This window comes from Chlamydotis macqueenii, chromosome 22, assembly GCF_036417535.1.
Source record: "Chlamydotis macqueenii isolate bChlMac1 chromosome 22, bChlMac1.mat, whole genome shotgun sequence".
NCBI lineage: Eukaryota > Metazoa > Chordata > Aves > Otidiformes > Otididae > Chlamydotis > Chlamydotis macqueenii.
The window spans coordinates 766,716-782,189 of record NC_141577.1 but is presented as its reverse complement, the minus strand read 5'-3'; the positions used below and the strand labels follow the sequence as shown (position 1 = coordinate 782,189).

At 52.5% G+C, this 15,474-nt stretch overlaps 1 protein-coding gene across 2 annotated transcripts in view; it reads left to right on the top strand.

Annotated features, from left to right (window-relative positions):
• The window catches only part of GRHL3 (grainyhead like transcription factor 3), a 29,773-nt gene extending 14,608 nt beyond the window's left edge, over positions 1-15,165 (top strand). For both annotated transcript variants that reach the window (XM_086764979.1, XM_086764978.1), the window contains 13 exons: positions 254-590; positions 877-956; positions 2,778-2,931; positions 3,719-3,830; positions 4,588-4,682; positions 6,354-6,512; positions 7,105-7,183; positions 7,583-7,719; positions 8,563-8,597; positions 9,294-9,382; positions 9,524-9,609; positions 10,742-10,806; positions 14,376-15,165. In XM_086764979.1, the coding sequence (XP_086621105.1) occupies positions 254-590; positions 877-956; positions 2,778-2,931; positions 3,719-3,830; positions 4,588-4,682; positions 6,354-6,512; positions 7,105-7,183; positions 7,583-7,719; positions 8,563-8,597; positions 9,294-9,382; positions 9,524-9,609; positions 10,742-10,806; positions 14,376-14,490 (1,543 nt within the window). In that variant the 3' untranslated portion in view covers positions 14,491-15,165. The remainder of the gene's footprint in view (positions 1-253; positions 591-876; positions 957-2,777; positions 2,932-3,718; positions 3,831-4,587; positions 4,683-6,353; positions 6,513-7,104; positions 7,184-7,582; positions 7,720-8,562; positions 8,598-9,293; positions 9,383-9,523; positions 9,610-10,741; positions 10,807-14,375) is intronic.
• The last annotated feature ends 309 nt before the right edge of the window (positions 15,166-15,474 follow it).

Here is a 15,474-nt window from a genome sequence, read left to right as displayed (position 1 = left end):
TCCCTTATCTGCTGAGCACCTCTGGCTCTGGCTGATTGCACTGAGAGGTGTGTGTGGGTGGAGATCACCCACGGGCCTGTCAGACCTCCCATCTCAAGTAAGAGATGCACGCAGCTGACTCAAGGTCACCTGGCAGCCAGACTGTGCAGTTTGCTTCCCTGCAGCGCATCAAGGCACGCACTTCTTGCTGTGACAGCTTGCTGGGGCTGTCCACCCTCTGCCCTGGTTTGAGACAGGACCCTTTCTCCACCAGGCACTGCCACGGAATGGAGTATGACCCAGAGATCGCATCCTTTGATGGCTCAGCCCACCTCATGAAGCTGTTGTCGGAAAATGTTTCCATGAGCCAAGAATATTGTGAGCCACAGAAGAAGAACGGCTTAAGTCTCGAAGGCGTCCCTCCTCCTCACAAGCCAGCCATGCTTCCGCCAGGCGCTAGCAAGCTGGATGCCACCCCAGAGAACTACATGGTCCCTCCAGGGGATGTGTACGACAACAGCTCACTGAACTCCCTCTTCGAGACCATCCCGGTAGCCCCAGCGCAGCAGAGGTGGCAGCCAGACAGTACTTTCAAAGAGGATCCCCAGGAGGTCAGAGCTGTTAGTGGGTCGCGTGCTGGCAGCGCTCCGGGGGGTTCTGCATGGGGCTGTCTCTAGTTTGGGGTCTGCTCATGCTGGAGTCAGGGGGAGCTTTACTTTTGCGTTAGAAGCTTGATGCCATTGTTAGGGCTCTTACGTTGTGTTTGGAAGTAGGACAGGGCTTTGAAGTGAGGGTCCGTGTTTTATCTGTGGCCTCTGTTGTAATGTCTGGGAAAGGTGGATGGACACAGCAATGAAAGATTCTGCCTTTGACTGTTCTGTTCCCACTTGTCCACAGTCACTGCTCTTCAGCGATATCCTCAAACCACAGCCAGAGCCGCCTTGCCCGGAGAGTTACGCTACGGACGGCATTAAGAGGTAACTACCAGTCCACGGTCTCTGGGATTCCAGTGTGCTTTGCTGTATCCCTGTCCTCACCCCAGTGCCAGCCTTGACAGTGACCATTGCAAACAGATCTCGGGCTTTTGCAGAGACAAGTTGTGTCCCCTGGTGTCGTAGGAGCAAGTTGCTGTTCCGTGACTTTTTAGACACAAAGCAGTGGTGAATTTTAGTGTTTGAGGAGGAAGCAGGGATTAGGGTTTGAGACGTTTTGCTGAAGAGGAGTCAAACTCTATCTTAAATTCAAGTTACTAGATGGAGCTGTGCCAATTTGTGGGGTTTTTTTTCTTGAGGGGTGTCTGGTTCAGACTATTTCATTGTCCAAACTGGTGTAAACCCAGTGCTGGCTGCTTCCACTGCTCTGGTCACATTTCATCAGCACCTCGACCTGCGTGAGGGAAGGTGCAGCACTGAGGTCTTCCATGGGAGGGTTTGCTGCGCATCACCGCCCCTTCCCAGGGAGCACTGCTTGTTCCCGTGCCACAGGCAGATTCAGGCAGCTGCACCCTCTTTCCACAAGCTGCTTGGAATGGGGTACAGGACAGAGAAAACGAGGATAGCAGTTGATAAGGGTGATGAGCAGCCGCCTCCTAATCTAAGATTTAGGTTCTCACTTTGGGTTTAGCACTGTTAGTCAGCCTTGAGTTTAGAAGGTGCCACTGCCTAAAACATGAGAGAGATTTCTTCCTCCTTTCCACCCCTCTCTCAGGCAGAGCCTTCCTGCTCTAGATACCTCATCAAACCTCCGAGTAGGGAACATTATTCCACCTCCCACTTTTTATTTGCCTCCTGAGTCACCTGACTCTGACTCAGCTGTCAGACGTGGAGATTTTCACACAGACAGCAGCTCGTGTTCGTGAGCGACAGGCTTTCTGTTTGCTGTTTATTTGTGCACTGAAGTTCTCTGGCTCTCCTGGCTCTAGATGAGAGCAGTTGCCAAGCCTATCTTCAGAGATGGCATCGCGGGGGAGGTGGAGCCGGAAAAACAGATGGGTTGGTGACTAAAGGGGAATATGATGATCTTCAACTCCAGGGCACTTGAAGGGTCTGTGCGAGGGCTTGTGTACAGGTGGTGCCTTGTTCGGATTCCTCACAGAAGAAAATACTTTGAGCTATACCCTCATGGTCTGAATGCTCGTGGGTGCTAGGGAATGCCCAAGAGCAGGGCTTCTTGAAAATCAGGCTCTTTGAATTTGCTTGTAAACACTGACACCTTCCTCTGTGTAACACTAGAAATCTTCTCTGTAAAAATTAAAGTTGCTGCCCACCAGACTGAGAGTTCAACGAGCTGGGCTTCCAAGTCCATTTTTAAGTACTTGGATAAACAAGCAGACATGGCTGTCCTGCAGGTCCTCCTGTTTCTGCAGGATCAGTTAGGACGCAGTTTTCCTGGGTCAGCGTGAATTTGGAGACAGCAGTCTGAGTTCAGGATGTTTTAAAAGTCTGACCACAGGTACCTAGTGTGTTTTGGTTTAGGCTTTGGATTGTGCAATGGTTCTGTAGCCATCCACAGAAAAATACTGGTTCCAGTAATGTTCGGGGTTTTTAAAGCCAAAACCAAAGGGTGAAAGGAGGATATCTGGCAGTGCTGCTCCCCAGGGTGCTGGGAGGATTGGTGTGCGCTGTGCTGGGAGGTGCTCGATGGCAGCCGTAGGGGTGTGTGAGATGGGGACCAGGGCAGAGGCTCCAGTGTGTACAGTGTAACCTGTGAGGAGGGAGACCTGCACGCCTCCTTGTTTTGCTTTTGGAGTGAGACAGCAGCGTGCGCTTATTCATCATTCTCTCTTTGTTCCATACAAGTGACTTTGAATACACGCTGGGGTCACCCAAAGCCATTCACATCAAATCTGGGGACTCTCCCATGGCCTACCTCAACAAAGGACAGTTCTACCCCATCACGCTGCGGACAGCTGGAGACAGCAAATGTTTACACTTGTCCTCAAACAAAGTGAAGGTAAGAGACAAGCTGACAATTTTGCTGACACATGCTGTAATCAGACATCCAGCAATTGCGCTGGCCTGGGAACAGAGCTGAACATGAAGAGTAATGGCTTTGTGGCTCATGTTGGCTTAGGGTGATGAATGGGACGGATTCACTCAGAGCAAGCTAATCCTCTGATGCACAGCAACAGCCTCCACGTTACCAGGCAGTTGAAACCCTTCGCAGTGAGGTCAGGGATGCACAAAGGCCTCCCTGGCTGATGGCTGGCAGGGGCCCTGGTAGGAAGACTTCTGAGCTGGAGAGAGGTTCCCTTTGCTCCTGGGATGTGTGGCCAGGCCTCAGCACCACCCTGGAGACTAAGCTGAGCTTGAATTCCCAGCAAAGAAACCTGGTGCTCTAGTCCTGCCTCTGGGCATCTCAAGACTTAGAGGACTCCTGAACCTAAGAATGTCTGGAAAAAGACCATTGAGGCTGTCCCAGCCCAGAACTTGCTGCAGCATGGCTAAGATTCCCCAGCACGGGATCCTTGTGTGCCTTGGAGCGGCGCTCACGGGCAGTGCGATCATGGGGCGTACAGTGCATCTGGGTTTTGCTCCTGGCTCTGTCAGCACCTGCCTGCACGGCAGAGTTCCAGTCCCTGGCCTCGCCTGCCTCAGTTTCCCCAGCAGTAACATGCTACCAGTGACACTGAGCTGCTCTTGGCCATTGCGTGGCTGCACGGGACGGCAAGGGCAATGGGACAGCAAGCGTTATTACCCCGCGGTGTGTACTGATACGAGATGTCCTTGCTGTGTTGCAGAGTGTTGTGATGATCGTTTTTGACAACGAGAAGATCCCGACGGAGCAGCTCAAGTTCTGGAAGCACTGGCATTCCCGCCAGCCGACAGCCAAGCAGAGAGTCATTGATGTCGGTATGAGCGGGGCTGTCTGACTGCGGTGGCTGGGCGGGGTTGCTAACTCCTGGCACCGTTTTAGGGCGTTTCCAATACACAGTAACACGGTGGACACTCCAGATTCTGGCCTGGGGGAGAGTGGAGAGGAGCAGGCTGACTGCTGGCTTCAGGTCCTTTCTGGCTGGGGAGCTCTTGGGGGTTTAAGGTGGTGATTGCCACGTGAAGGGACATGCGCTAGGAGCCCAGGATACATCACAGAGCCTCAGTCAGACACAGAAACTGCTTAACTATTTTGGTTTTTACAGATGTGACCTGAGGCCTCCTGGAGTCTAGGAGAAGGGAGCTAGGAAAGGGAGCTGGAAGGAGCTGGAAAGGGCTTTGGTACTGCTTGTCCTCCTGCACTGCCACCACACAGGCTTTGCGATGCCTTTGCTGGGGCAGACAGAGGTTCTGTCCGTCCGGCTGAGCACCTTGCTGAGCACCTTGTGGCTCAGAACAAGACACAGTTGTTGGGATTTAGGAGGCATTTACGCTGACTGCATAACATCACTACTCAAATGGCAGTCACCAGCCAATACCCTTGAGTCGTTTCTGGCCTGTCCCTTACAGGTGCTCGCTAAGGTTCATCCAGTGGTATCAAGGATGGCCGCTGTTACACTACAGGGCTGCTTCTGGCCTTGGAGTCGGTGAGCGGCAGGCTTCTGGGGAGTGGAAGCCTATGGAATGTAACCAGTTCTGCAGCCAGAGCCTAAACTGCTTCTCCTTTGCATTTCAGCTGACTGTAAAGAAAACTTCAACACGGTGCAGAACATCGAGGAGTTGGCCTACAATGCCCTGTCCTTCGTGTGGAACATCCACGAAGAAGCAAAGGTACAAACTGCTTGTGGAAGGGCTACGGGAAGCCTTGGTCCACAGCAAAACTGTAGCCTCCCTTCTGATGGTGCTGGCACGCCACTCCCCCACTTCTCAGCTGAAAGACAGTGGGTTTCAAATCCAAACAACTCCATTGCAGTGGCCTCAGGTAGTGTTTGTCTGCCAGGACAGCGAGGAAGGACACCGTGCCTCTCTGTGTGTTTAAGCATTGCCATTAGCTAATAAATACTGGGTACACCTGCGACCGGCTCAGAGATGTTTTTTTAGTGCTGATGGATAACTCTGAAGAAAGCCCTTTGCAGCAGGCAGCCTAGATCAGCGCTCTGCTCACATGTAGGTGAAGCCTATTTAAATAAACCACAGCTTAGGGAACAAAGACCCTCTTTTCAGGCAGCATTTTGATGCAGAAATGACTGACTGCCCTTCTGTGGCCTGTGTGCAGTGGAAGGGGGCCAGGCAGGTCACAAGGTCCCTTTTGACCCGAAAATCTGTAAAACTTCTATCAGTATCTTTCCAGCTCTGCTGTCGCTTCTTCATCCAGCCAGTCTCTCATTAACACTTTGTATGTAGTGTGGATTGAAAGGAGCATGTAAGAAAAGATGAAGTAATTAAGAAGAAAAGAAAAGCATAAATACCCCATCTCTGTGAAGCTGGTAGCTTGGGAAACTCAGGTTTGCTCTGGGATCCCAGTAAGCCCTCTTCTAGCCCAAAGGCGACCTTGGTCTTTTACAACCCAAGAGGTTAACAAGTGTCTTCAAGGCAAAGTTGTCAGAAATGGAAATATGTCAGGTATGTGGCAAGCCCTTGGGGCACCGCAGCCAAACTGGATTTAACTCTTAGCAGAAACTCTGTACACGCACCGGCCTGGGGCAGGTAAAGGTGAGACGGCAGAGCTGCGAGGGCTGGAGGCTGCGACAGGAGGGGTCAGGTATTTGGGTCGTCTGGAGCACCTGTTACTTCTCTTCTTGCAATTAAACTGCACACCACAGTTAAGTGGTTCTCTGTTCTATATATAGGTACTGGCTAGATCTGGTAGGTTTCAGGGCTGAAGTCCTCAGCCAGAGCCCTGCTGAGGGAGCTTCTCCAGCTGCAAATCTGTCCCCAGAGTCCAGGGGAGATTTCAAGGTCACAAAAATTACCTTGTAATTCAGAGACACGATGTGGCTTATGTCTGTGCTCAGCTTTTCTTCAAAAGTTCCCACTGGAGGTAATTCCATCCTAAAGGAGGAACAGTAGGATAAAGGAGATGGCGTGTGATGAATATTTATTTAACTAGCAGCAGTGCTCTGTAATTCCTGAAGCTGTAGTCTCGCCCTCCTCCCTTCCTCCAGGGCATTGCTGGCTGAGGGTCCCTTGTTCAACTGAAAGATCAGCAAGAACATCCTGGGGCAGGCTTTGCGTCTGGTCTGACGCCTGCCTGAGCAGATGGGAGCGGCTAGCTTGATGTAAACGAGATGGAGAGCTGCAAGGGCGTGGGGCGAGACTGCGGCTAGGAAGGGCTGCTGGTTGCGCTTAGGTGGGAAACCAACGGCTCACGTGCTTGGCTGACGCTGGGAGGGTTGGAAGGATGTCTCAGGAGCTGCTTTTGTTCCTACCCCCTGCTCTCATGGCTGTTTGAGAATAATTTCAGCACCAACAAGCTGTATCGATCTCTGTTCCTATTTGCAGGTGTTTATTGGGGTGAATTGCCTGAGCACCGACTTCTCCTCCCAGAAGGGAGTGAAGGGCGTCCCGCTCAACCTCCAGATAGACACTTACGACTACGGCAACGGGAGCAGCCAGCTGGTGCACCGCGCCGTCTGCCAGATCAAGATTTTCTGCGATAAGGTAGAGCGTTGCTTTTCCACCAGGTTGTCCAAGAGGAATTTTAAACTGGTGGCCAGTGACTCCAGGAGAAAAAAAAACCAGAAAGGTTGTGAGAGTCTAGAACAGCGTAGAGGCCAGGCTGAGGAACAGAGATGGTTACCCCCCTCAGCTGAGTGAGACGGGACAGCAGGGATGTGTCTGCTATGCTGACGCCTTTGCAGAACAGAGTAATCAGAAAGTTTTCCCCATATCAGACCTGCATGGGCTTGTGCCTCACAACAGACTTTTTTTTTTTTGGACAAAATTTTAAATAGCGAAGAGAGGAGAACCTCCTTAGATGTTCTTCCCCAGCCTCAGATAACTTCCCATGGAAAAATTCCTCACAGCTATGTTCACCTGCATTTTTCATTTTTAAAAGCAATTTTTTTTTTCATTTTTTAATTTATAAGTACCAGGAAGTTTAGATGGCCTGCAGAAGGCCTCAGATATGAGCATTTCTGAATAAAGGCTGCCTTTACCTTAACGTGCTTACGTTCCAGAGATGGCCAGTAAACCTGCTCCAGCCGGTGTTAGAGCTGTCAGTGTCCTAACTTCTGCCTTACCTTCCCCACAGGGAGCGGAGAGGAAAATGCGGGATGATGAAAGGAAACAGTTCAGAAGGAAAGGAAAATGCCTGGACTCCAATAACAACGGTCAGTGCTGGTGTTTGTTACCTGATCCAAAGCTGTTGAAATCCGTGCGGGCTTGACCGTTAACTTCCACGAGATCTGGCCCTGGGCATTTCCAAGCCTGATGAGATCAGCACCATTCAGAAGGAGCTTGTCAGTCAGGTCCTCGCCTGGTCTCCTGTCAGGACTCTCAAAGCCTTTATCAATACTGACCAACCTTTCTGAATTGTCCTGGGGTCCTGGCAGGAGCCTTCCCCATGGGAGGCAGCACTGGGCAAGCCCTGAAGACCTGGTTCTGAGGGGCCCCGTGTCTTTTCTGATATTCCTGTTGGGAGACCTTGGGCAGGCGCTTTCCCCTCTCTGCACGTAGCTGCCTCTTTAACTGCCATCTGAACTGAGGTGAACTGGACTTTCCATCTGTAGGTCTGAAAGGCTGTTTGCTCTCTGGCTTCAGAGGGAATGAAATCACGTTCCTGAGGCCGGAGACAGACCTCGAAACCCAGCCCGTCCTGTTTATCCCCAACGTCCATTTTTCAAACCTGCAGAGGTGTGGTGGCACGGTAAGTCCCTTCAAAAAACAACCCACCTGTTGCCCTCACCTGTCACCCCCATCATTTCCAGACTGATCAGTCCCCCAGACGTGACTTGTGTTATGTAAAAAACCAAAACCAAACCACAGTTCTTCTGTGGAAATGTGGTGAACCTGAAGACGTAGCTGTCAGGAGTGGCCTAGACAGCCATGCAACAGTGATGGGCAAGATAACCTTTCCAGGTTCCTTCCAGCCAGATATTCCTGTGGTTTACGTGCATCATCTGCAGCTTCACAGAGGACTGGAGTGGTCGGAAAAGTAACAGCAGAAAGTAAACTGTAGAAAAATGTGACCATATCAGTCCCTGTGTGGGGGACATCTCTCACTTGTCCTCTGCCCGTCTCTATCCCCTTGAGCCTGAGGAAACCTAGACCCAGTGTCCCTCAGAGCTCAAGAAACAATTGTCTCAGTTTGTCAAAAAGGGGGAAAAAGCCGCCTGCGACAACACTGCAGCGTCCTACTGCAGTGGCTGCTGTACAGATGCATCAGCGTCAAAACCAGGGACTGGGACCTCACTGAGAAACTTGGTCCATGGCCCCAGGAAGGCTGTGAGATTTGATGTGCTTTTGGGTCTAGCGAGATGTGTGTTCGGGTCTCTTCTAGGCAGAGGAGAATCTAGTGAGGTTCTTTATATCAGGTTTCACTTACTCCCTGAAACACATAGAGGTGGTTGGGTTTAATTGGTAGGAAAAATGATGGGCTGGGAGGAGGGAAATGATGTTTAAGAGGTGCCCGTGTTGCCTTCCCCTGCCAGCTATACTGGCACATGGTGATACTGTGCAAACTAAAAGGATGTTTCCTTTCAATTTCAAGGCGCTCCCTCCTGCTGTTCCCAGCTCTGCAAACAGGTAAGCATGCAGCAGTTTGTGTTTCCCATCCAGCAGCTGCTCTATTTCTTTGGGTCTGTCATGGTCATTTGACAGCTGTAGGCAGAATATATCGACAGGTGCACAACAAGGCAGCACAGTGTCTCCCTGATGCCCTTGAGTGTCAAAATAGGTGTTAAACTGCGGCCTGGAATGGACTGGAGGGACGCAGGAACACAGACACGTGTCCTTCGCTGTCAGGGAGCCACTCCCAACACAAGTCTGCTCCGTGACTGTCCTGCTGTTCTTCCTGAGACAATCTTTGAAAGAGGGGAAAAAAGATCACAGAACTATCCCTGAAGGGTTCAAGCAACCAGAGGCAGATGCTGCTGTAAAATAAACAGCTGTAACGTGCCCAGAGTGGGGACGGCTGGTGCTTACCCTAGGCTCGATCCGCTGTCTGGTGATAGCGCTGGAGGAACAATGACACGAAGGTGCCAAAGGCTTTTGTTTGTGACCTGATAGCAAACCGCTGCCCGCTCTCCTGATGTCCCTGCATGTGTGAGGCAGGAAGTTGCAGCTCCGGTAGACACTGCTCCCGTAATTACAAATCTGATATTTAATTGCTGGGTGATTGTTGGCGTAATTGGTTGTTCAATCAAAAGTTCAGTTGCTGGAATTGTTTTGTTCGCTGCTGTTGTTCTGTCCTCCTGAGAGCACTGTATTCCTTTTGCTTAGGCTGCCCCTAAAGCGGAGCGGCGCCTCTTTCACGGATGAGTTTGACCCGGTACCTCCAAAGCAAATCAAGGAAGAAGATCCTCAGAGAGGTAACCCTGGGATGGGAACTTTTCTTGAATGTAGTGTCTCATTTGAGTCAATTAACCCTGGATCTTGAATTACATGAGGCCAAGTCACTTTGAGAACATTCTGGAGAGAGCCCTGATTCAGTGCTGTGCTCTCTCTTTCAGTCTTGTTGTACGTGCGGAGGGAGTCAGAGGAAGTGTTTGATGCCCTCATGTTGAAGACACCAGATCTCCCGGGGCTCAGAACAGCTGTAAGTGTGATCACAAAAATGTGGCAGATGAAGAAACTGCAGATAAAAGGCCACCGGCTCTTGGCATGTAGGGAGCTGGATGTAAGAGTGCGTATATCTCATGTCTGCTTCCCTTGAGAATGGAAATGGAAACTGCGAGTAGCAGGTGCATTCTACCCACAGCTCCTGGCGTGAGCGGTGTGGGGGTGCTGCAGCAGGGAAGAACACACCTTATGGCAAGATGTTTTGTCCAGATCGTAACAGAAGTCTCCTCTTGTGACAACACATTCGTATTTTCCGTGGTAAAACACCCTTGCCATTCTCAAGGCTGTAGCTGTGCAACCTGAAGGCGGTTCTGGGCTCGTGCTGGAATTCCCTGAGTGGTGTTTGAGCAGCACACAGACATATTTCTGTGAGGATTATCAGCAGCATCTCTGATAACCCGCCTCCCTTTGGAGATTGCTGGGAAGGAAACAAACAGTAAACCTCCCAGATCTGCAGTGGCTTTATGGCTGCACTTTAAGCTTTGTTGGTTTTACAAACTTTTAAAAATAGAGAGTTTGAAAAATGTGAGCACAGAGGATTCTTGGCCATCTTCTCCCTCCCCCATCGCTCCCCACAGAGTCAAAATCCTCTACAGAAATGTTTGTGAAGGAGCTACAAAGCTCCTGTCATGCTGAGACCGTAGCTGTACTTGCCATGGGGAGGTCTGCTGGGAAGCTCTGCAGATCAGCTGAAGCCTGAGCAAACCTGCAGTCAGATGCAGCCACAGTCAAACCCTTTCTGTAGTTTCTCTCACCTTGGGATGCATCAGCAAGGAAAAGCTCCGCGCTCTCTGTGCCCAGCAGGTTGAAGCATCAAGCCCCAAACAAGGAAAGAGAGAAAGAAAATGAGGATTACTCCCTGAGCTTCCTGGCCTGGCAGTGGCCATTGGGAAGAGGACCAAGGCCAAGCAGCAGCTTGCCCATCTGCCCGCAGCAAGACAGAGATGTTCAAATCGTCCTGCTCAGATCGCTGCTCTGGCCCCCTTTCCTTCAGTAAAGGGGAGGGAGAATCCTTTGCTGCTGAATACCCCAGCTCAGTGTTATCTTTGATTTTTATCATTGGAATTTCATTTTACAAGTACCAAGAGTTGCCATGTTTTCTCTCACAGATTTCAGAAAAATACGGGCTTCCTGAAGAAAGCATCTATAAAGTCTACAAGAAATGCAAAAGAGGGTAAGCTAATCTCTCATCTGCTTTTACGCCGTGCCTCTAAAACACCATTCGCTTTGGTGCCCTGCCACAGCCCGAACCAGCCTTTTAACAAGATCATAAAAAGTAAAGCCATGGGAGCCTGTGCTGTTTGGAGCACATAAAACTGAGATCTTCCTGGGCTTTAAAGATTTGGGATAATGCCTGTTTGTATTATATCTGTTTGGAGTGTAAAGTCTCCCAAGGAAAGGCAGCTGGATGAAGGAGAAATTGTTCGGGCAGTTTAATGGGGGATCCTTTGTGTCTCATCTAAAAGCCTGGGGTTGTGGAGGATTTATCTTCCTGTCATCGGACAGGAGCAAGGGTTTGATCTCCAGACCAAGCACCTCAATGTCCCTGGCTCTGAAGGAGATCATACCAGCTAGATGAGAGCGTGGGCAGCCCCGCCAGAGGGGAGGAGAGGTCTGGAAGAGGGGTGTCTGTTCCAGCTTTGCCATCCATCCCCAGGCCAGGGAGGTCAGCAGCAAACCACACGCTTGGAGGTGGTCCATCACCAGGGAGGTGATGGATCTGACCCTTCCGGGCACTGGTGGCTCTTGTGCTGCCCCAGTACAGAAATGCAGGTCCCCCTTGAGACGCTTGTCAGGCGGTGCTGGGAGACAGGCGTGGCTCTGAGGGGTGACAGGCGAGGTTGGCAGTAAATGGGAAATGGCTTCTCAAGAGATTTCAGCGTGGTGTTGGTTGGCGGCCAGTCCATGTGGATCTGCCCCGGGGCTGAGAGGGAACGGTGCTCGTTTGTGTGAGCTGGACCAGCCACTGAGTCTCCTGTGGAGGGCAGTGGTCTTGATGTGAAGCCAAGCGCTGCTTTCAGAAACGTTTTCTGGACTAAGAACTCCCTCTGGGTTGTCCCCATCCTTGGCAGCGAGTTCTCCCCTCAGCTGATGGAAGGGAATGACTCATAAACTCCCAAGCTTATTTCCATAAAGCCAATCAGAGCCCTTCTTGCAGGGCGAGCAAGGTACGGTCAGGCTCTGCGAGCGGCAGTGGCTGCCTGCGAGATGAACTCATTGTTGCTGCTGGCCCTGGTCCCGAGTTGGAGCGGGGAGAGACAGGCAGAAAAGCAAGGCTGGTGACAGGTCCCGCGTGACGCAGCCCTGCTGCTCTCGCGAGCACGGCCCCCCAGAGAGGGGCTCTGCGTAACAAAATGAGGGGACAGAGGCCTCGGGGAGCTGAGGCTTAGTCCAGAGCTCTGCTTCTGCATTTGCTTTCTGGTGACAGCGAGGAGCTCCTCGCTTCTGGTGACAGCGTGTGACGGGCTCCTTGGATGGGATCTTCCAGCTCATTTGGTGTCACCATGATTCGATCCCCATGGGACTCAGCCTGTTTGCTTCAAGGGGAGCAGAGCTAAAGCATGGCTTGGGGGCAGCTGCGAGGGGGAGAGGCAGTGGTTTCTCCTCCATGCTGTGATGTGGTGTCACTGAACTGGGAAGCTGCTACAACCCCCTCACCTCTAAATCCACAACTGAGCAGCCTTTCCCCATTCAGGAGGGGTTTTAGATATTGGTCTTAATTTTAAGATGATGGATGGGCCATAGTAAGGTATCCAGATTCCTCGGGAGGCTCTTCCACCTGTCCTGCACCCAGGGCCCTCAGTGCTGTCAGGTGCTGCTCACCCAGCAGCCCCAGAAACGGAGATTTTCTCCCCAAAGAAAAAGAGCAACAGTGGCAGCCTCAGGAGAGGGGTTGTACACCTCCAGCCAGAGAGTGCCTCGGGTCTGATCTCGAAGAATGACAGCTGCAAAGGACAGGAGTGGGCAGTTTATTATTGCAGCTTCAGGACTGAGCCGAAACCCCGGTGTCAGCTCTGGCGGTGGCTTGTGACGTGGCCATCACGGGTTGCCAGGCTGTCAGCAGACAGAGGCTCCTCTCCAGCTTGGGCTGGAGCCTTCTGAACCGTGAGCATCTGCGCGGGAAGAGAGATCCAGGCACTGATGGGTTTGCAGGTGGACCAGGAATGGCACTGCTGCAGGGGAGAGGCCACTTCTACTTGGTCCTGCTTTGGTTTTGTTCATTCCTTGATCTGATAAGGAGTGAATGTTGTTTAATAATGATTGGGAGGGAAAACAGGCAGATGTCCTTTCCCCAAAATGGAGGAGCAAAGAGGTGTCTCCTGAAAAGAAAAGGCAACAGTTGGAAAGGAGATTGAAAATAAACAACGAAAAAAAGGACAGCTAGTTCAGAGAGAGCTGGACACGACTGACGGCACAGGTTATTGCCGAAGAGAGGGGCACACAAGATTTTCTCCAGTCTGCTAGATGGCAGTCAGCCACTGCCTCCTGCTCCCCCGGATTCAATTTTCCTTTGGATAATTTTATTCTGTTGCTCCACCCTGAACAGTCCTCTCGGTAATTACAGCTTGAGGGTCAGATCTCCATCCGTGGTAAGCTAGTGAAGCTCAGTGGTCCCACCTGGAGTCGCAGCAGCCAGGGGCCCTCAGCGTGGTGAGCTCATCTGGATGAACTCACTCTCCGGGTGACTCAGGAGCAACGATCAGTAATTTTGTACCTTGGTGAGGTTTGGTCTAGAAAAACAACACAGGGCTCAGATTCCTCATCAACCCTCCCTTGAATCTTTTGTGGTTGAGAAATCAGATGGAAGCAGGGTAACGAGGCACAGGTGACTCCTCCGGCTTCCCGCACCGAGAGCCAGAGCGAACTGGAGCGGCTCTGCTGCGAGGCTTCTGGGGACACGCCACCCCGGGTGTCCGCCTGTCTGCGGGGGCACCTGTTGGCGGCCAGACCCCCGGGATCCAGGGCTCGGCCACCTGGGCCCCTGCCCCCAGGCAGCCCCGGCACCGCTCCTGTCCGGCGCCAGGAGGTGAGGTGCAGCCGTGAGGGCTGTGGTTCAGCGGGAAGACCCCTGGGCGGTGTCAGGCCCGGTGTCTCAGCCTCCCTGCGCCGGCTGGGGCATCCCCACTGCGCCGTGACAGAATCCACGGCCTGTGCAGCGCAGTGTGGAGCCCCGGGACGAAGCTGGTACCAGAGCAGACTGGGCACAGGGGCAAAGCTCCCACCTTCATCCCCGAAATGCAGGCACGCTGCGCCAGCGCTGTGAGGAGCCTGTCCCTTCGCGCTGCGATCAGGTGGGCAGGAGCCAGTCGCTGCAGCCCGGAGTGGCTGCGCTGACCAAGGCATCCCCGCAGGGACCCCCGCGATGTTCCTGTGCGTTGTATTGTGGCTTTAATTAATTAATTGTGGCGAGCCCCTCGAGGTGGGCAGGGTGGATGCTGCAGCGCCTTCCTGTGCCTGCCCAGGGCTGTGATTCCCTGGCAGCGGCCAGCCCACCCAGCGGGCGGAGGCGCGCGGCTGCATTGTGCGGCACTGGTCACTGACAGGCAGCACAGACAATGTTTAATGGGAATTTCGCGTGGAGACCTTTGGGAGAGGGCCACCCCCGAGCTTTGTCAGTGATGGTATTCCCAGTCCACAACCGGGAAGCCCGAGCATGCAGTTGTGCCCAGCCTTCCCGGCTGAGCTGCTCTGCAAACCTTTCGACGTGCTGCATCTGACCCAGCCCTTCTCCCTCTCCCGTAGGATCCTGGTGAACATGGACAACAACATCATCCAGCACTACAGCAACCACATGGCCTTTCTCCTGGACATGGTGGAAGCAGAGGACAAGTTCCAGGTCATCCTCAAGGAGCTATAAGGCCGCGGGCAGCACTTACTGGGACTTCTCTCCAAGCCGGCATGTCTGACCCAGCAGAACCCAGCCGAGCGCCTCGACTTGTTGCCTTCACTTGAATTCGCTGCCTGTGGGGAGGGCCTGGGCCGCCTGGTGCCGGGCCGAGACTGCTGGAAGATCTGTTATCGATGTGAACGTGGAACTTCTCTCTGAGTTTATTATTATTATTTTTTATTTTATTTTATTTTATTCCCTTCTGGCGCTGGGCCTGACCTTCTGTTTCACAGCTGGGAACGCGCAGCTACGCTAACAGGGGACGGCCGCTGCTTGCTGTTTGCCGTGGCCCGCGCCTGATCCAGCCCTCGGCGTTGGCTTTCTCCCAAACCATCCGTCGTGCAGAACCTTCGCACCGTTTCCAGCGGGGCTGAGCCCAGCCCTGAGCTTCTCGCTGCCCACAGACTTTCACAGATGCATTTAAACTCACTGCTGAACGGACACTGCCTGCTCCCGCGCCCCCCACCGAGCCCCCGCCCTGCCGTATCTCCGAGTGTAAATACCACGAAGGCCTCCGCAGCCCTTGTTTATACATTTCTGATGTGTTGTTCCTTTTGTATTTTATATCTGTATAAATACGCATTGTTTTATATTTGACTCAGTACAGTGACACAGAGCATTTCAAACACAGGCTGCTTCACGTTTCTCCATGAACTCCTTTTGTAACTGTGGTGTTGGTTGTGTTGGTTTGGATATTCCGTAGCAATAAAGGTTCAGAGACAGAAAGGGAACTGATTCCACCAGCTCCGCAGGCTGGAGCTGGAAGGGCCGGGCAGAAGCCAGGGCAGGGAGGTGACCTCAGAGGTGCAGATGGGACTCAAGGCTGGTTTTGCCCCGCACGCTGTGTAACAGCGTGAGGAGTTTGTCCGTCTGACCTGTCCCCGTGAAGGGGTGAGAGATGGCAAGTGCTGCTGATCTACTCGCGTCTGCAGCTGCTGCTTCTGCCTGTGCACG